The following is a 22,144-nucleotide window of genomic DNA, read 5'->3' on the forward strand; positions in this document are numbered from 1 at the left end:
GCTAAACAAGATGTAAGAGTGGAGCAGAAAGTATCAGTAGCACTGTTAGCATCAAGAGATGCTAACTGTTTAAGGGGAGGAAGCGAAGATGAAACCATAGCAGATAGCCGGGAGGGTGAGAGTGAGCGTAGGTTACATCGAAAGATGACATGTGGAGGGGAATGTGTTGTGTCTGTGTTGGGTCTGTAATATTGGTATCACTTTATTTTAAGGACCAATTCTCACCATTAACTAGTTGCTTATTTGCATGCCTATTACTAGCATATTAGTTGTTTATTAGTACTTATAAAGCACATGTTAATGCATGATCATATTTTAGATGCCTTAATCCGACCCCATACCCAAACTAACAATACCTTACTAACTATGAATAAGTTAGTAATAATTCATAATTATTAATTATTACTTACTAATAATTAATAAATCATGTGGTAATTTTCATTTTTGGGTGAACTAACCCTTTAAGCCCTCGTCTAGCGATCCCAATGCTCCAAATAATAATTAAACCTCTACATAGATGCAAACTCCTCACCTTTCAGTGACATCTCACTTTTTTGAGATCAGAAAAGGTCACCTATGAGATTTGCTTAGATCCAATGTCTAAAAAGATGTCTAAAAACGTTAATATTTTATGTGTTTGAGGTCTGAGATGTGGGAACAGTGAAGATAGAGAGGGCAAACATTTTGCATTTTAGGTTAGCATTGCCGTCTAATCAGCCAATATTGCCTTAAATAGCCTGCATAGCACTTCATCTTTTATAGAATGGGATTTTGACTAAATATTTTCAATCTTGATTTTTGTAAAATGATGCAACAAGATGATAATTTATTTTTTAATTTTTAAAAAAAATTTTTTACAAACATGCAAGTTTTTGTCATTAATTAAAGAATAATTTTGCTTAAATAAAATGAAACATTTAAAGTTCTTCCCCAATTCTCAAAAATTGGGATTAAACATTTTTTTGACCCTGTAACTCTAAGCGCTCTCTATTCTAATTCTATTCTTTAAAAAAACTTGCCCCTTTTAGACTTAACCTCTATTCATTTACTAACTGCTTGTTTTCTTTAAAGAAAAAAACTAACACTAGCTTCTCTATTCTCTTTGTATTCTATCTATTTGTTTAATTTGTATTTATACAATTAACAAAAAGCAAAAAAAAAGGCCTCTAACACTAGCTTGCTCTGTTCTTTTTCTATTCTATCTGTTTTCTTTTTATTTATTATACAATAAAAAAAACCTTGCTACATGTACTGCGTTAGGCTAACTGAGACTTGTTATAGCACTTGCATATCTTTGCTCTTTTGTTGATTTTGATTGCTTCCATTGTCCTCATTTGTAAGTCGCTTTAGATAAAAGCATCTGCTAAATGACTAAATGTAAACCTAATTCTGTTTAATCCAAAGAAATGACTAAATATAGCAAATTAAATCAATTCAAGTTATTTATTCCTCTGTGTAGATCTTAAATCTTTATGGAACCCAAAAGTTTTTGCTATTTTTACAAGCCACAGAATCAGTCCCTCCCCGTCTGTCATCGTGTCCCGCTCACCTTCTTGGGACACTCGTCAGCAATGGGTCCGATGCAGGCCTGCATGCACGCCGCTCTGGGATAGGTGGCATCATACACCCCTCTCCACGGCGTGACAGGACGGGGCGGTTTCCAGCGGGACGCCGCCACAGGAGGATCGGCGAATGGGATCCCATAAAACACATAGGACTTGTCCAGCGTCAGGCCCTGGATGAGCCCGTCTTTAGTCAGCAGCTTGGGTCCGGCAGCAGCAGTCTGTGGGCCGGTGAGCGGCTGATCTCGGATCAGTGCTGCTGAAGAGATGCTGCGCAGTAAAGTTACTAGCTCCATCTGATCATCTGAAGCAGATCCAGTGCTGATGAACACAGACACCACCATAAACAGATCCAAAACATGCATATTTACTCCTGCTGCTTCACTTCGCTCCGGTCGGGATGGACTGATGCACGCTGGTCCGAAACTGGATGGACGATTGCTCAGTTTGAGCTTCTTCAGCACTTGTGACTCTTATTATGTTGCACACTGAGACTCTCTCTGTGTGTGTGTGTGTGTGTGTGTAATGACAAGCAGACTGTCTGTGCTTTAGAAAATTAAATCACATTCATTCATTCCCTTGGTCTTGATACTACAAGTTGAATCAGTGATTTGCCCTCTTAGACACAAAGTTATGAACTAATTTCTGATTTATGTGGCACTCTAAGTTTCTATAAATAATACCATGGTATATGCAACAACAACAAAAAAAGACTGCTCAATTATGCTCTTTAGTCATATTATTTCTAATAATATTATTAAGTCATGACACTATGATTACAGTAACTTAATCTCAACCATCAGTGTATAGCAGTCATTAAAATAACATCAACTAATAATTAACTAACATCCAAGAAATTATAATTGTCAATAAACAAATCAACCAATGTAGGTTTTACAGAAGAATATTGTAAATACCTTTAATTAAATTCCTTGAAGCTACAGGAATAGCTTTGACAACTAAAGAAAATTGTCTATAAGAATAATCCAAATTAATTTCATCTTAAAATGATCATAACTTAACATATTACATTCTTCATACATTAAATGCATTAAATTCCAAACTCTTATGTAAGGAATATACACCTGTTATTCCAAATTACAACATCATGTGGAGTAAAAACATGAAAATCAGATAACTTAAAAGGCAGTTTTGATGGGTCAAAATCACATCTTAAAAGAAAGGAAATTCTTCCAACTCTTTGGAAAAGATGAACAGAAACACTAAACCATGAAGACTATTCATCTCTTACAAACATTTGTAAGCATCTTGACTTAATAACCCCGTTCATTACTCCAAAATCAATTACATTCAACCCTCCTTCCTCCGTTAACTTCACCATATCACCGAATCAAATCTTGCTTATTATTCCAAATAAAATCATAATGAATTCGGTTTATTTGCTTAATACACCTGTCTGGCACCACTAACGATGAATATGCTGGATAAATGAATTTTGCTATCTCTTCCATTTTTGTTAATAATAATTTCCCACAAGTTGAAATATTTCTTTGTAACCAGCTATGCAATTTTTTATTTTTTATCTTTGCAAAACATCTGTAATATTATTATCTTCCGTCGCTGAAATTTTTTGTAATAGTACGTGATCTTAATTTTGACTGGAATATTATAAAAAAAAAAAAAATGTTGTCTATTATCATGAAGTCTATTATCCATAAAGAACTTTTAATATCTGAAGAACCTTTCTGTTTCACAAAAGGTTATTTGTAGCGAAAGAAAGTTCTTCAGATTATAAAAAGGTAAGAAAGAGATGGTTCTTTAAAGAACCTTTGACTGAATGCTTCTTTGTGGAACCAAAAATGGTTCTATTCTTCTTCGCAGTGAAGAACCTTTTAAGCACCTTTATTTTTAAGAGTGTACCTACTCAATCAGTGTTGGCAACTTAGCAATTTTGTTGCTAGTTTAGCAACTTTTCACACTACCCTAGCAACTTTTTCCTCAAAAAGCACCTAGCAACAAATTTAGCTATTTTTAAAATGTATTTGGCAACTTTTAGCATCTGTGACTCAAATGATAAAAAGACACATTTTCCCTCTAAAAGAGGACACCAAAGGTATCTAGCAGTACACGTGTATCACGTGCTAGCTGCAGCTGTTCAATAATAATTGTTCATTATGATAACACCTTGTTATTAGTTTGTACCTGCGCTTGTTGATCAGTTAAAAAATATGTGAAAAAATGGAAAAGGTACTGGCAATTTTCTGCCAGGACATTATCTGTTAAGTTGTAACCTGAAAACACAAAATACAATGCATAATTCAAAAATCAACACAGAAAATTCCTTCAACTGAACACAGTACACTGTGCCCTATATTACAGTTTTCTTAAAGTGTGGTATAATATACACTGTTTAAAATATCATTGTTCAAGATGCATAAAATGTGATTGTTGTTAAACGTGTAAATGTTCAATAATTCAATGTTGTATTTAAAAATAATATTATTTATACTTTAATATTATATTTATTTTTTAGTTTTACTAACAAATCTAAATTAACATTTCAAATCATATTCATAATAATATTCTTTGCTGAGATTTAAGTGATCTGATTGTGTATTCTTCCATCTTTATTTGACCCTCTAACTCTAGCACTCTATTCTAATTCTATTCTTTAAAAAAAAAAAACTTGCCCCTTTTAGACTTGCACTCTATTTATTTACTAACTGCTTGTTTTCTTTAAAAAAAAAAACTAACACTAGCTTCTCTAATCTTTTTGTATTCTATCTGTTTATAGAATATACGATTCTATTGATCTATCTATCTGCTACGTGTATACTGCGTTAATCTGAGACTTGTTATAGCACTTGTATATCATTGCTCTTTTGCTGATTTTGATTGCTTCCATCGTCCTCATTTGTAAGTCGCTCTGGATAAAAGCGTCTATTAAATGACTAAATCTAAATGTAATCTATGCAGTTTTGTCTTGTGATTACATAATGGTGTCATCGCGCAATGACATCACAATGTCATTTAGCAACTTTCCCTGAAAATGAGTTGGCGACACTGTTCAGTTTAACACAGGAAGCATAGCCAGGGAATCCGAGAAGTGTCTGTCATGAACCTTTTGCACCTTTACGAGTGGATCGACATCAAAGGTGTTTGTATATCTTCTTGTGTGTTTTTATTGCTGAGTGATTATATCAGAAATAAAGCGCCGAAGAACTTTCCTCCTGGACCATGGTCTTTGCCGTTTATAGGAGACCTTCATCATATCGAACATGGTAGGATTCATCTTCAGTTCTCACAGGTAAATACATTTCCAGCTTATATCTAACTAAATAAATCTGAAAACGCAAAGTAGCGGTTAGTGACTGCAAACAGCGTCAATCACATCGAAAATGACTACGATACCGAAAATAAATAAACTGCTCGACATGAGCTTAATCAGCAAGCTATATCCACAACATAATGCTTTACATGATCTTAATCAGCAAGCTATATCCACAGCATAATGCTTTACATGATCTTAATCAGCAAGCTATATCCACAACATAATGCTTTACATGAGCTTAATCAGCAAGCTATATCCACAACATAAGTGCATTACAGTTACAGTTGCAAAAGCGATAAAGGGAAACCACTTGAACTTTGCTTTCTAGTCAGAATGGATAACTCGGTTGTGACGCAGCTGCTTAAAGAATGTTCCCAGAGCCTTGTATTTCTCATATTTAAATGGCAAATAATGAAATTTAGCATTAAAAGAGAGTTTTATTGTTTTGACTGTAGTAACCGAACACAACACACAGTTTAAATGCTGAATGCACGAGAACTTTATGCTGCTTTATAATGTTTTTGTGCCTTTTGTAGGGCTTCACAATAACATGTAATAGTATACGCACAATATCGGATTTGGATTGGTCTCGTCTGACTGATAACTGATCCGGCAGAAACTGGCAGTATCGGAGCCGATACCGATACTGAGTATCGGATCGGTGCATCCCTATTCAAAATTGCCCAACTTTGTTGTTTTACCTTTTTTGTAAAGGGCATTTGACTTTATTTGCACGTATGCTTTGTAAACACTGGGTCGGTACTTCCGCCTACATCACGCGTGACCTTTCCAACATGACTACGTAATGCATGAGGTCGGGCTGGTGCAAGACGAGCATTTGTGCTTAAAAAGTATATACATTTTTTCTTTTTTAGAAAATGGCTGACTTGTTTCTCTAGATAAGACCCTTATTCCTTGGCTGGGATCGTGTAGAGCCCTTTGAAGCTGCATTGAAACCACAATTTGAACCTTCAACCCGTTGGTCCACATTGAAATCCACTACATGGAGAAAAATCCTGGAATGTTTTCCTCAAAAATCTTAATTTCTTTTCGACTGAAGAAAGAATGACATAAACATCTTGGATTACATGGGGGTGAGTAAATTAGCAGGAAATTTTTATTCTGGAAGTGAGCTAATCGCTTAAGCAATAGTATTTTTGTACTAGACATTTATGTTTAGAACCAATTAGTTTAAGCATAATAAGAGTATGATTTTACTTTTGCAGGGCACAATAGTGACCGGCAATTTGACATCAGTGCTGTTTGATGAGTCCGAGTGGGAGACGCCTCACTGTTTTAACCCGGGTCACTTCCTGGATGCAGAGGGCCAATTTAGGAGAAGAGATGCCTTTTTACCTTTTTCTCTAGGTACAGGACAACGCTGTTTCCTTGAAAGTAATACAAAGATATAAGGGTGTTAGATATATATCGTCTACGAATATATCGTATTTGTTGTTTAAACGATACGCGATTTGACATTGAGTATATCACAAAAAACAAACAGAAACACACCCACAGAGTGCACACATACACTATGAGATGAAGGTTACACTGCTGCTAAAGGGTACGCTACTTCACACTTTGCGTTCACACTTGTAGTTTGGTTGACCTATATTTTGTGGCAGAACTCACCGAACATCCCAAACAATAGGTTTGTTCGGCTTAAATTGGTGCTGTGCAGACTGATTGGTGTAAAGTACCCATAGACCGATCGGTCTGCTCTGCTAAGTACACCTAATGAATGCACCTAATGCCGTGTGCAGGATTAAGTGCGCTTATTGTTGCCTGTATATATGATTTTATTTTTACCACCAGTGAACTCACAAAGAGCTCATAAAAGGCACTTTACCTCCTCGTTGCTCCATGTTTTCCCTCTGCTCATTTTGTTTTGGATACATCTCTCGTTCCGTGTCGTCAAATCATGTCGTATAGCATCACATCTTGTCATTGCATCCTGTTTTTGGTTCGTTTAGAAGTATTTGGTCCATGTTGCATTCATATTTAATTTCAACCACAAAGAGTTTGTTTGGAAGTGGACCGAGACCCATCTTTTTAGCGGTCTCAGTCCGCTTGTTTGGTGCGCGCCAGGGTTCGGATGGCAGCGTTCACACTTCGTTAAATGAACCGCACTAATAGAGCAATCGCACCAGAGTTTGTTTTAATCGAACCAAACACGACATGTGTGAACACACCATAAGTCTATTAAAATGCATTTAGAATTTGCCCAAAATTCGAGATAAGGGGGGCAGGTATGTCCCCGTGTTACTTTTATAGTTGTTCTATAATTTACATCTATATTTTTATAGGCTTATGTCGTCTATATTTATATCATCTGATACAGTTAATATCACAAGAAGAGTACAGTTTTTTCTCTACATATATCCGCACGATTGCAAATATGATATTGATTTTATAAATCAGTCCAATAAACAAGAAGTTAATATTAATTGACATACAAAAGTTGCTGTTTTTTTCTCTATTTCGTCAACAAAAGCCGAAGCAGAACTGTTTTGTGTCTCTGAGCGACTCACAACCATGTTTTGCTTTGTTGTTTAAATGAATCGGATGAATGAATGACTAAATGACTCACTCATGCAGTGATTTACCGCCACCTACTGGCGATGTTAGGTTTATATTTAAAGTATATTTTCCCTTTTTCCCCCCAAAATCATTTCAAATATCACTATTGAACGTTTTGTTTTAAAACGTCAAACATTTATGCATTTGTAACTGCAGGTTAAATGCATTCAATCATGTCATGCATTAAACAGTCTGCGTAAATGCATCTAAATGCCATTTAATTTGATTGGTAACAGCCCTCTAGTGTCTTACTATTTGAATTTATTGATTAAATTTAAGAATTTGGTACAAAAGATGATGCATACATTTCAGTAGGTTAGAAAACTGGCTTTATAAAGGTAAAAATGCCCATAAAAGGTAAAAATCAATTTAAACTTATTTGGAAAAGTTCATTTCTGTTACTCCTGCAAACTAACCACCGCACAGAATAAGAAGAATATCAAAAGCTTTGGGAGGCAGCTGTCCACGGCAGTCCTAAACCAGCCAGCACAATAACATGCTCAGCAAAATATTGTCTAATTATCGTCATTGACAAAATTTCAGAAAATATCGAGATATCATTTTTTTTGTCATTATTACACACCCCTAGTTGACAATTCTTTACAAGCCCGCATAAAAGGAAACCTATTGTGATTACCCATCATTTTTTTCTGATTTTCAGGAAAGAGAGTGTGTCTTGGGGAGCAACTGGCACGGATGGAGCTGTTCCTCTTCTTCTCCGCTCTGCTGCAGCGCTTCACTTTCTCTTCACCAGCGGGTGTGGAGCCCAGCTTGGATTTTAAACTGGGGGCCACTCACTCTCCCCAACCATATGAATTATGTGCAGTGCCACGCTAAAACAAGCAATGCATAAATCATTTTATGCATTTCAGTAATTAAAAAAAAAAAATGTTGTAAAAAAGAACCCAAAATGTGTGGGTCTTTGTGCAAACATGATGATGCATTTTAGCTTATTATTTGGTTGTTCGGATGTAGACTGGCAATTGGTTAGTTGGTTATTTGGTGGTTTAAATAATACAACAATATTTACAAATAAATCCACTGGAAAAAAGGATCATGAGTATAAGTCATAAAGGGGAACAAAATAAATCTATAAAAAGTGGTAAAATGTCTTAAATTCAGTTGTATCAAATTTAAGGTAAAAAAGTGCTATAATACCTTAATTATCATTTGAAAAGGTTTTAAATGTGGGGTCGGAAGAATCAAAATGTGGCCTATACTGTGATTTACTGTGAAGGCTCACTGTAAGAAATTCAACTTTCGAAAAGTTCTACTAACAAATGTAAAAAAGTAGCCTGAACAAAGAATTTTTAGTAGGAGAAGTCAGTTTAATTTTTTGTGTGAACCGAATAAAAATACACACGTCGCTAGCAAAAGTTTTGTTTACTTTACTTAGGTACTCAAGTATTTGTTCACAACATATCCAGATGTTCTCCCAACTTTTCAAATTTGAGTCATCTGAACAAACAATTTTACATTGAACAATATTGCACACCTTCCCAGCATGCATTGCAGCTTAAAAAAATTTGTTAATTATTAAAATATTATCATTGTTTTTCATTTCACTGGCTTAATTTATGCTGCTGCTGTTGTTACTGTCAGTTAGCTGTCATGTGGATCAGAGTTCATAGTTTTACTGATTGAGCATTTGTTGATCCGAATCGTGTGCTGAGGTATATGCATCTCATTGCAACTTCTGGATTTAATACATTCGTCTATCTGCATAAATGTTTGCCTTTAGTTTTAAGAGGCAAATACTACCCGTATTATGTAGTGGGCTTTGAAAAGAAACATAAATCTAAAAGAAGGAGGAATGTTAATTACTAAAAAATCTTTAGTTGATCTGACAGACCTTTTAAAGCAGCACTATGTAACTTTTGGCGCTCTAGCGGTTAATAAACAGAACTGCACGCATCCCGCGGAAGAACATTCCAACCGGAGCTACTTCTCTAAGTTTATGTCTATGGCGCTTCACGCAGGTATGTGTTACTCCGCAGCGGTGACGACCCGACCAGACTACTTGCCGCGGGTTGTTGTTCATATAGGACAATATCTGTCTGAGATACAACTATTTGAAAATCTGGAATCTGAGGATGAAAAAAATCTAAATATTGAGAAAATCATCTTTAAAGTTGTCCAAATGAAGTTCTTAGCAATGCATATTACTAATCAAAAATTACGTTTTGATATATTTACTCTATGAAATGTACTAAATATCTTAATGGAACATGATCTTTACTTAATATCCTAATGATTTTTGGCATAAAAGAAAAAGCAATAATTTTGACCCATACCATGTATTAGGGCTATTGCTACAAAAATACCCCAGCGACTTAAGACTGCTTTTGTGCTCCAGGGTCACATATGACTTATTAAACTCTGTTTTTTGCCTTAAACAGATGAGACTGAACTGCTGAAGGTTCCAGACGGCTGGAAGGAGCCCAAGTTCACCCCAGAAGACAATCGCAAAGGTCTGCTGGAGGAGAGCAGTTTCGCCACTCTTTTCCCCAAGTACAGAGAGGTGTATCTGAAGGAGTGCTGGCCGCTGGTGCATAAAGCTCTCGGAGATGTTGTGAGTGTTTTCTAAAAGCTTATGAGCTCTTTGAATTAGGTTATCTAATGTCCTTGAATCTGTGCTGCTGCTCTGTAGTTCATCAATGCCACACTGGACCTGATTGAAGGCAGTATGACGGTGAACACAACAAAGAAATAATTTGACCCCTATGCCATCCTCAGAGCGAGGGATCTCATCAGGTTATTGGCTAGAAGTGTGCTGTTTGAACAGGTAGGAGTTCATCACTAATTAATTGATCATATATATATTAGAAATAGTTCATAATAATTATTACGTTTTGAATATGGATATTTTTCTTACAAAAACGAACGATTCGCTACAGGGGGCCTTTGTTCACCCCCCGGAGCCGTGTGAATGAACTAACCCTTTAACAAACTTTTCTTTTGGTATCTTAATATTTTAGGCCCTACATAGTTCGTTTCCAGAGATACAGGGGTTTCATTATGGCTCCTTGAGTAAATTGTACACGTTTTTTCAGTGGTCAAAAACCAGATGTGGGTCACTTTGGATACGGCTGATGCTTTCTTGTACGGTAGATGAGTAATTGTGCGTGTGATTGAATATTTTCCAGACGTTAATGATCAAGCGAGAGCTGGCGAACGACCCGGAGCTGCGCACTCAGAGCTGGGAGAGATTCCTGCCCAACTTCCGCCATAAGAGTCTGTCCAAACGCAAGCAGCCCAAGAAGAAGATGGTGAAGAAGGAGTACACGCCGTTCCCTCCGCCGCAGCCCGAGAGCAAGGTACAGAGAAATCACATCAAATCATGTGCTGTGTTTTTAGACTCTAACACCCCCATAAACGTGGTAAAATCACTGTGGCCACTTTTTTTGCTTATAAAATGAGAACAGCTATAAAAGATATAAATGTAATGTAAATAATTCTTTAGCCTATTAATAGTTTGCTTTTGTTAGCAATGTTTGTTTTCTCTGTGAAGCACATTCACTGTGCAAAATTCGACACAAAAGGAATATTAATTAAAATAATAGGCAGATATCCAAAAAAAAAAAAAAAGGAAACGGCAACAGATTCTTATTCGGATCCAACTTGAAATGAGCACAGCTGCTTATTAAGATGTAGCTAAAAATCTATAAATATATTTATTTATAAATAAATAATTTGTAGATTTTATATTAGAAAATATAACATTTTACTTAATTCATAAATATTAAAATAACATTTAAAGGGGTCATAAGATCATTATTTTGTGTATTTGGTGTAACAGAATATGTTGACATGCTTTAATGTTCAAAACACACATTATTTTTCAAATACTGTACATTATTGTAGGTCCTCTATGCCCCGCCTCTCTCAAACGCTTCGTTTTCAACAAAGCCCCCTCCTTTGACAAGCGAAGGTCTGCTCAAATAATTTATAGATTTTTCATGATGAAATATTTTCTTAAATGTCTAAATAAGATTTATTAATATCAAGTTCACAATAAGTACATGCATTTAGATTATTAGTGTATTTTTGAGGACATTCTCAGATGTATAAACTACGATAATAATCAGGTATTTAAAAATAAAGAAATAAAAATGTCACTTTTAACAGTTCCCATTGCTCGTGAAATATTTTTTATATTCATAAACTAATGAATATCAAATATATAAAAACTATACATTTATTTAGAAATAAATATATATATTTATAAATATAAATGAATAAATGTATAGCTTTTCTATGATTAAATATTATTAAATAATTTACTTAATTCATAACATAAGTAAAATATTTCAATAATACTTAAACTCCAATTTATATTAAATACATATACTTGCATATTTTTTATTAAATCAATGTATTTTTGAGGACATCTCCAGACCTCAATATAAATCATATAAATTACAAGAGTAATCAGGCATCTAAAAATATAAATAAATGAAATGTTTACATTTAACAGTTGTCATTGCTCATGTGAAATATTTTTGTGCACAGATTGATAAGGAGCTGGCGACCGGCGAGTTCTTCCTGCGAGAGAGCGAGAAGAGACGCAAGAAGATGAATGAAATTAAGGTATGATGGTTTTTATGAGTTTTTAAAAGCTCAGATGCAGCGACTGGTGGGAATTAGTTTCCTCATAATAATGGCTTGTGCTTTATTTCCGGGGCCGAAGGCGAAACAGGCTGAAGCTTTATCCAAGAGACAAGAGCAGCGGCAGAAAGCTTTCACTCCTCCTAAAGAGAAGCCAGCCGTGAAGAAGAGCAAACCAGGTACAGCGTATGACGCCGGTGTCACTAAATACTTCACAATACAATATACATCCAGAAACATACGTCATACTTCAATATATATATATATTCATCATAAAAATACTAGCTGGTATGATTTTTAAACTGCAGCAAATTTGTAAGTGTGAAGTCCAGATCTAATATTGTATTATAATAATTAATAATAATAATAATTGTAATATTTAAAATAAAAATGTAAAAAAATTATGTAATCAATTAAATATTTTTAAAATTAATTTTTAAATTATTACTGTGTGTGTATATATATATATATAATAAAAGAATAAAAGGTGCTTCTATCCAGAGCAACTTATATTAATTATGCATTTTTTATGAATGTACTAATGAAAGTCTTTACTCACTACTAGTAATATTGGTTAGTAACATTCATTTTGGTAAAATTACTTTAAATGTGTGAATAATTCAGTTGAATAGGCATGCAAACATATGATATTTATTATTCTCTTCTTTTTAGTAACTGCCGAAAACAAAATTGATATTCAAGCCATTAAAGAAAAAGTGAAGAAAGCGAAAAGTAAAAAGCTCGGAGCTCCTCCTGTAAACCCCGAGACGCCTTCAGCGAAAGACTGCAAGCGGAAGAAAGTCTAGAGCTAATGCGCGCCGCTCGATCTGAACTCTGCTGATCTGACTGTGATCCTGGAGAAACACACTCAGATCATCACTGGATCGCCACCTTGTTGTAATATTGTGTTTATTAGTCAATGTGTTTATATAAAAGATGCTTGGTTTCAGATTTTGTCAGCGTCATTATAAAACCTGAATCATTTATTAGACTTTAGTTTGTAGAAGACGAGGAATAAGAGAGGTGGAGGTGTTTTGGATAAAGATGTCCTTCATGACGTGTTTTTTATTGTATTTTTATTCATATGACAATAATGCAAATGAAATGCACCATTTCACTCGTTTAAACTGGACAACCAGAGATACTAATTTACAAAATATCATCCAAAACATGTCCAGTTCATACTTCACACCATTTCAAGCCTCTTATATTTAATATTTTTATGGAATTTAAGCACATTTGTCCCAATAAATAAGTTATTTATAAACATATATATTATACATTTATTATTATCAGTACAAGTTATTTATAGATTTTATTAAATCTTAAATATTTTGCTTAATTTGTAAATTAAGTAAAATACTTAACATTTAATATTAAATCTATATATAATTTATTCATAAATATTGTACATCTAATATATTTTAATATTATTATAAATAGAAATAATTATAGATTTATATGATTATTAAATATTTTACTTACAAATTAAATAAAATATTTATTAAATATTTTACTTACGAGTTAAGTAATATATTTAGTGTTTATTCTTATATATATATATAAAATATAAAATATAATTTTGTTTACCTTTATAATGCATAATATAATTATTCAAAATATATGAATATCACCTGATTACCATGATGCATCCAGATGTTTTTGTTTCTCATTAGATTCTTATTACTGTATTATAATAACGTTTTTTTCTTTATTTGGAGTAAATTAAAATCAGTACATACAAATATAAACACTTTGTAATAAATAAAGTGACACTTTACACTACATTTAAATTGTTAACTTAATGCATAAAGTATTGTGAATTAAAAATGAGCGTTTTTACATCATTAAACTAAGTTAATGTTAAATTATAAAAACATTCGTTCACTGTTAATTAATGAGTTTAACATCAATTTAATATTAAAAATGCATTTGTAGTATATTTAGAAATTACCCGGCCTAGATGACTAAAGTAGGTTCACTTTTAGTTCATGATATCTAATGCATAAATGACAGTGAACTAAATTTTATTGTAATACAATTTCTTATATAACTTATATATTTTATTGGTTATGGTAATGAGAATTTGTGAAGGAAATGTGCTCAATTGTCATCAAAATGTCACTAAAATTTTTTAATGCCACTTAAAACTTGAAAATATTTTTAAAAATTTTTATAGAAAAAGATAACATGGAAATATCCAGAGAAAATACATTTTTTATTGTATTTTAACTAAGCATCCAAATATTCAATTACACGTGTGAAGGAGTTATTATACAAAGTTATTTTACAATCAGTAGTCATCTTATTCCTTATCATTTATTATTCTTTGCATTAAATGTGCATCAGAGCATTAATGTTCCTCTCTGTCCAAGTGGAAGTGTGGCTTCGGCTGAATGTGGACTTTCATTGTTTTGTGGTTGAGTTCGGGCTGTTTACTCATATGCAAACAGATTATAACGGCGCTGTAGGCAGTAAACACAGGCAAACATGAGCGGGACTGATATGAGTCTGATAACCACAACCGCCAGGCAGAATGAGCCGCAGGAGGACAGCGCTGGGTCCCAGTCTGGAGCCCAGTTATAACCTACACACACACACACACACACACACACACTCTGTTATAGCTGTCTGCTGCCCAGAAACGCTGAGCCACTCTTACAAATGTCTGAATGTCTTTGTATTGCATGTTGCATTGTATTAGTGGTGACCCAAAACAGAATCAAAACTCTAAACAAAAATAGGAACAAAATAGAAAATGTCTGTATTTGTAAATGCATAAGCAACGGAAACATATGGAAGCTTATTAACTGCAATCTCACAATTCTGACTCTTTCTCGCAATTCGTAGAAAAAAAAGTTAGAATTGCTAGATGTAAAAAAATTGCAGTTACCTTATTTTTATCCCATTGTGAAAAAAAAAACAAAAAAACAGAATTGAAAGGTGTAAACTCAAAATTCTAAAAAAGTTCAATTTGTGAGAAAAAGTTAAGCAATTCAAAATGTTATTTATTAATTCCATGGTGGAAACAAACAGAATTTTAAGATGTAAACTCAGAATTCCGAGAAAATATAAACTTGGAGATTCAAAGAACATGTAAGTTAGTATTGCGATTGCCTTTATTTTGGGGGGAAAAAACAGAATTGCTAGATGTATAGATGTATTCTCAGAATAACTCTTGAGAGAATTCAGAGCAAAAAGTCAAAATTGTGAGATTTGCAATTTGAAGAAAAAAGTTCGAATTGCAAATCTTTTTATTCTGTGGTGAAAAACAATTATAAACTTTTAACAATTCGAATAAAGCTAAAATGAGAATTGCAAGATAAAAAGTTGCAAATACCTTTTTTATTGTGATGTGGAAAAAAACAGAATTGCAAGATGTAAAGTTGCAATTCAGAGGAAGAAAGTCTGAATTGTGATATATGGACTTGCAAACTCAAAGAAAAAAGTTAGAATTACTAGATAAAAGTTGCAAGTACACTTTTTATTTTTCTATTTCATATCAGAAACAAAACACTTCAGTTTAGCGACCAATTCTCACTATTAACTATTTGCTTATTAGTATGCATATTACTTGCATATTGGCTGTTTATTAGTATTTATAATGCACATATATACATACATACATACATACATATATATATATATATATATGTGTATATACACACACACACACACACACACACACACACACACATATATATATATATATATATGTATGTATGTGCTTTTATCCAGAGCAACTTATATTAATTATGCATTTTTTATGCATGTACTAATGAAAATCTTTACTCACTACTAGTAATATTGGTTAGTAACATTCATTTTGGTAAAATTACTTTAAATGTGTGAATAATTCAGTTGAATAGGCATGCAAACATATGATATTTATTATTCTCTTCTTTTTAGTAACTGCCGAAAACAAAATTGATATTCAAGCCATTAAAGAAAAAGTGAAGAAAGCGAAAAGTAAAAAGCTCGGAGCTCCTCCTGTAAACCCCGAGACGCCTTCAGCGAAAGACTGCAAGCGGAAGAAAGTCTAGAGCTAATGCGCGCCGCTCGATCTGAACTCTGCTGATCTGACTGTGATCCTGGAGAAACACACTCAGATCATCACTGGATCGCCACCTTGTTAAAACACTTCAGTTTAGCGACCAATTCTCACTATTAACTATTTGCTTATTAGTATGCATATTACTTGCATATTGGCTGTTTATTAGTATTTATAATGCACATATTGATACCTTATTCTGCATGACCACAATAGATCCCTTAATATACCCCATACCTAAATTTAACAACTACCACACTAACTATTAAAAAGCAGCAAATTAAGAGATTATTGAGGAAAAAGTTACAGTTAATCGTGAGAATTGAACCTCAAACTCAAGCGTGCCAAAAAAAACGGAATTTCAAGATGTAAGAATTTTGAGAAACAAGGTTAGAATTGTGAAAGAATTAAAGTCACAATTAAAAGAAATAAAGTTAGAATTGCTAGATCTAAAGTTGCAATTTGAACAAAAAAAAATAGAATTGCAAGATAAAAAGTTACATTTTATTTTTATTCATTCCATGACGGGGAAAAAAAAACATCATTGTAAGATGTAAACTCAGAATTCTGAAAAAAACAAACAAAAAAAAAAAGTCAGAATTGTGATATACAAACTCGAATTTTTGAGAAAAATGTCAGAATTATGAGATAAAAAGTTGCAATGACCTTTTTTCATATTTTTGTTTCTATGGCATAAACGATACTTTTAGTGTCTCTAAATATTAGGTGAGTTTCAGTGGTTTCATTCTCTTCACTACACAAAACAATACAGATTTGTCAAACTATGATAATCCTATTTAATGCATTTTTTTGTCGTCTTGTGCCACATGATCGGCTTTTGATATCAAAGCGTTGAGTGTAGATACAGACACCTGTTAAAGCAGTGACATCCAGACATTTGTAATTGTGAATGCAGTGAAGCAGTGCTTTGTGGGCCGACTGAGAGCTCAGGAGGAGACACTTACTCTGCGGCGCGTCGCGGGTGGAGTTTTCTGTGAAAGGAAGTGACAGTTATAATGTAATGCAGTTATTGGGGAGGATGAGAGTCTTTTTGTTACAAACACTTACGACAGAGGTTGTTAGCACATGTCTCTTGTCTGCAGCCACTGCATGAGGCGCCTCTTCTGTACGGAGATACTCCTGGATAATTTCCTCTGTTGAGAAGTCAGTGGTGACACGTTTACTGTGTGTAAATTCTATGAAATCATGCAGCTTCTTGCTTCTTTTTGTGCTTACCACACCTGCCAACAAGGTTTAATTTGTTAACATTACACTGGAAGAAAAACGTCAGAATTCTGAGGGGGAAAAATTTAATCTCAGAATTCTTTGAAAAAATTATTGTGAGATTTAAATTAAGAATAAAAAAAAAACTTAGTATTGTGAGATATAAACTTACATATACAGATATAAAGAATACTGAGAAAAGTCTGAGTTTGCAAAATGGAAACCCATAATTAAAAAAAATTATATATATATATCAGAGTAAAAAGTCAGAATAGCACGATGTAAACCCAGGATTGTAAGAGAAAAAAAAAGACAAAATTGTGAGATGTAAATACAAGATTGTAGAGAAAAGCAAGTTCAAATTCAAGATGTAAAATCAGAATACAGAGGACAAAAAGTCAAAATTGGGAAATACAAATTCAGAACTCTAAATTCTAAAGTCAAAATTGTGGGATGCAAAAAAATTTAAATTGCAAAATATAAACTCAGAATTCCAGAAAAATAAGGAAGAGTCAGAATTGTGAGACGTAAATGCAGAATTCTGAAAGAAGAAATACAAAATTACAGTGAAAAAAAGTCTAAAATGCAAGACTCAGAATTCAGAGGACAATTGCGAGATGGAAATGCAGAATTAATAGAAACCTGTCAAAATTGTGTGTAAACTCAGAAAGCAGAAAAAGTCAGAATTGTGAGATAAAAAGTTGCAGTTATCTTTTTTTTATATATTCCAGGCACAAACAAGCTTCTGTACTTTCCTGACTTTTCTTGTGTAATGTAGTTAATAGCTAACATGAGATACCATCAAACAACACTTTTACATCATCTATAAGCATTTTATAAATAGTGCATGAACTAAAGTCAAATTTTACAACTTGAGATGTTAAAAATTTAATTAATATTTTTAGTTAATCTTACCAAATGCAGTAATGTTAACAAATTGAACCTTAATATAAAGTGTTGCAGCAGTTGCTAACGACTGACGAGAAATACCATTTTATTAGCTTGGTGTTTTGGCAAGTTGCAGTATTGATTTGGCACTCTGCACATGCAGTATGTTGTGGTTTTCATACTTACGCTGTCGCATAATTGCACACAAAAATGATTCCAGGCTTTGTTGAGAAGGCTGTTTCAGCTACACCATTGGGACACGCTTGTGCAGCGCAACCAACCTTGTACGAATCTGCCCAGACAATCTTTATGGACAGAAAACAGAGAGGTTTCATTCACTTGTGTGAATTCTCTAGTATCTGATTCAGCTGTAACTGGATCTGAGTCTGTACCTGTGTGTAGTGGCCGCATACTTTTGTGCACTGATCTGTATCGTAATTGTAATCTTTGTCCTCGTCCTTCCACAACTTCACTGCAGATTCAGGTTTGAATAAGGAGTACGGCGCTCCTGCCCAGATGTTTTCTCCCACAGATGTGAATGTGGGATGTATCCTTCTCACCTCCCTGAGGTAAATGTTATGTTCAAAGAGGCAGAATCTGGCCCAGGCCCGCGCCGTCACCGCCAGTCCTTCATCCCACGTCTGCACACAAACACATGCACGCACTTACCCTAAATCAGCCTTAAAACTCATTTAATGTTCAGCTTGTCAGGCTGGGAGACCATTTTAAACCAGCTAAGACCAGCAAACTAACTTAGGCAGTTTTTTTCTAGAAGGAAATGCATGCTAATTACATAATCTGATAATAGGAAATGAAGCAGGATATTGCACGAGAAGAAAAATGTTTATTGTAGTTTATATTTTACATATTTTACTTTACAGTGGAGTTTAAAAGTCTGAAAAAGTAAAAGTGAAAATCTTTTCCCCCCAGTAAAACAGGATATTGCACAAGAAAGAAAAAAACCCGAGGAATGGATGAGAAATTGATTGGATTCTGAAAAGCAAGCTAATTTGAAAAGCTCATTCAAAATATTAATTCATTCTATAACATTATATAAGTAATACTAAAACCACATTGACAATATTGTAGTTTATATCTTACATATTTTACAGTGGTGTTCAATAGTCTGAGGCTAAAAATGAACATTTTCAATTAAATTATATGAGAAAAAAATAATATAAATAGTATACAAGTAATACTAAAACTAAATGTGAAAATCCCTTTTTAAAAAGATATTAAAATATTATTATTAATGAAATATAAGTAATACTAAAACCACACTGATGTCAATTGTATTTTATATTTTAGTTTATAATGAAACCAAAATGAAAATAATTTTTCTTTCAATACAACAACATATTGCATGAGTGTAATGTATATAAGTAATACTAAAACAATGATGTCTATTGTAATGTGTATTTTAGGTATATATTTTATTTTACAGTGGGGTTTGAAAATCTTAAACTAAAAGTGAAACTCTTAGAATTTCTTAGAATTAACTAACTTAGAATAAAAAATAGCTAGTAGTATTATTAAAATCCTATGAGTATGTAAGTAATACTAAAACCACACTGATGTCTGTTGTAGTTTATATTTCATGTATTTTATTGTGCAGTGGAGTTTAAAAGCCTGAAACTGAAAATACTTTTTTTCTTCAATGAAAAAGGATATTGAAGAAGAAAAACTGTCATGCACAATAAGACCATGAAGATGTACTGTATGAAGAGAGTAAACAGGTTCATGTTAAAAATCTAGCGATGCATTCATATCCGTTTAACACACATTAGCATGTTTAACCTCCACAGACTCCATCGAGACCTGCGATCTCTGATCCGACATCAGGAAACATCTGATATTTACCATGTAGCGCATGTTTGCGGCCGTGGGCTTCACGTCGGCGCGGTGCTTGTTGTGTTCTCTCACGCATTCCTCAATAAACGCTGGATCCGTGATATCAAAGACCGGCTCGCAGGAACCCAAACCTAGCAGAACTGTGACAGAGATCAGAAGGTGAAGGTAGTCGCTCATCGCCGAGTTTGACTGTTAAACTTACAACTGGTTAAACTTTCAGTGTATCCGGCGGGTTTCCTGTCAGTGGTTTGCTCACTTCTGCTTTCTCACAGAGGAACTATAATTATATCCAGACTACTTACAAATTGTAGTCTGTTACTAATTACAAATTACATGCCAAAAATTGTAAACCATAACATTAGACATTTTAGGTAATATAATCCATATTGATACCATATTGATATAAAGATACAAACAGAAAGGAAAATATACTCCATTCTTCGTTATAAATAACAAGAAGTGCATTAAATATTACATTACATTACGGTTTCCCAAACTAAGGTTTGTGAAGGAACTGCTGGAGGTTTGTGAGTTTAATGAAAAGCTATATGAAATCACAAAAATGTAAAATGAAAAGAAATAATTTTAAAATACCAACAGTTAAAGTAAAACACTTATTAAAAAATATAAAATATTTTATTTGTTTGCCTGCTTCTCATGTGACCATTAACCAACGTCAGAGAACCGTGAACAATCAAACGTGATACTTAATTATTTATTACCTTAAAATCTCAGGGATAAAAATGTTCAGCTGACAAAATAAGTTTTGAGAATTGCATGTTAAATAAGATTTTTATTATTATTATTTTAATGTGTTTGAAAGACACATAAAAAACACATTGAAATGTTGAGAAAACTCTTAAAGTTGAAATGATTTTTGTAAATCCAGTGGTCAGATGCTGTGTGGCCTCTCAGTTTTCTGTGTAATTATAGCCACCTGACTATAATTAGAATATAATATATAATTGTAGTAGTGACTGGTCTTTGAATGTCCACAAAACGGCACAGCTTATATTTACAGTGCTGGGTAGTAACTGATTACATGTAATCTGGATTGCATAATCAGATTACAAAAATTAAGTACTTGTAATTAGATTACATTTTAAAATACTTGTAATCAGACTACAGTTACTTTTTATTGAGTAAAAGATTGCGTATTATTCACATAATAGCTATACATTATTTATCACTTATTGATTCTCCCTAATTCTTCCTTTTTAATTTCCCCTTTCTAAAATAACCTGCTGCTTATATACAGTCAGAAAGTCTTCCAGGTAAGGTTAGTTCCAGTTAGGTTAATGTATATAAGCGGTAGGCTATTTTAGAAAAGAAAATATAATTTATTGCTATTGTGTGAATAACATGTAATTAATCAATAAGAAAGTAACTGTAGTCTGATTACGAGTATTTCAAAATGTAATGTAATCTAACTACAAGTACCGTAATCCACATTATGCATGTAATCAGCTTCTACCTGGTTCTGTTCATATCAAACCAACATGTATAAACCTCTGAACTGGTTGCACACCACACTGTGTTTTGTGGGTTAAACCACTTCACCTCCTCACCATTTGAACCCTGCTTAGGTTATCTGGGCTAAATGAAGCGAAAGAAAACTATTATATCTCTTACACAATGTTTGCAAAACTGAAAGTCATTTAGAATGTTCTTCAGCACATGGAGCTTCATTAACTGCATGCACATTAGTGCAGATGTAGATATCCGCAGTCTGCAGCAGTGCCTCGTGTTTCCTGTTTCTGATGTGTGAATGCATGAGAGCAGCAATGCAGGGACTTCATTTAGCAATTTACCTGCAATATATTGGAAACGTGTTTTTCTTGAAGAGATCCAGGGGCTTATTTTAGCGATTCTGCTGTGATGCGTTGGAAACGTGTTTTTCTCTGACCTGAAATGTTTCTGTCTCATGTTAGCAAAATTACTATGATAGTCAGCATTACTAATGTTAATTAAAACTATTTTTAAAAGTTTTAGCAATTGTTAAAACTACAAATGAATATGTAAAAAAAAAAAAAAAAAAAAAAAAAAAAAAAATCTCGTCTGATCTCTGAAGCTAAGCAGGGAGCAGGG

The 22,144-nt window shown here is 33.5% G+C and overlaps 3 protein-coding genes and 1 pseudogene across 3 annotated transcripts in view; 2 read left to right on the top strand and 2 right to left on the bottom strand.

Moving 5' to 3' along the window:
- Nucleotides 1–2,270, bottom strand: part of LOC107658963 (crystal protein) — a 13,884-nt gene extending 11,614 nt beyond the window's left edge. The window contains exon 1 of the mRNA XM_016447708.1: nt 1,550–2,270. Coding sequence (XP_016303194.1) covers nt 1,550–1,927 — 378 coding nt within the window. The 5' untranslated portion in view covers nt 1,928–2,270. The remainder of the gene's footprint in view (nt 1–1,549) is intronic.
- A 3,588-nt stretch (nt 2,271–5,858) lies between these two features.
- On the top strand, nt 5,859–8,921 carry LOC107658965 (cytochrome P450 2K1-like). Its single transcript, XM_016447711.1, has 3 exons — nt 5,859–5,948; nt 6,081–6,222; nt 8,096–8,921. Exons 1-3 carry the CDS (start codon nt 5,943–5,945, stop codon nt 8,269–8,271), a joined length of 324 nt encoding a protein of 107 aa, XP_016303197.1. The 5' UTR covers nt 5,859–5,942; the 3' UTR covers nt 8,272–8,921.
- LOC107658749 (KRR1 small subunit processome component homolog) lies at nt 8,491–12,848 on the top strand (annotated as a pseudogene).
- Nucleotides 12,849–14,270: 1,422 nt separating this feature from the next.
- On the bottom strand, nt 14,271–20,287 carry glipr1a (GLI pathogenesis-related 1a). Its single transcript, XM_016447709.1, has 6 exons — nt 20,066–20,287; nt 18,598–18,846; nt 18,392–18,510; nt 17,162–17,247; nt 17,059–17,085; nt 14,271–14,629 (listed from the first exon to the last, which is right to left on the bottom strand). Exons 1-6 carry the CDS (start codon nt 20,231–20,233, stop codon nt 14,478–14,480), a joined length of 801 nt encoding a protein of 266 aa, XP_016303195.1. The 5' UTR covers nt 20,234–20,287; the 3' UTR covers nt 14,271–14,477.
- Nucleotides 20,288–22,144: the final 1,857 nt, after the last annotated feature.

The sequence above is a fragment of the Sinocyclocheilus anshuiensis genome, unplaced genomic scaffold, assembly GCF_001515605.1.
Source record: "Sinocyclocheilus anshuiensis isolate Anshui unplaced genomic scaffold, SAMN03320099.WGS_v1.1 scaffold283, whole genome shotgun sequence".
NCBI lineage: Eukaryota > Metazoa > Chordata > Actinopteri > Cypriniformes > Cyprinidae > Sinocyclocheilus > Sinocyclocheilus anshuiensis.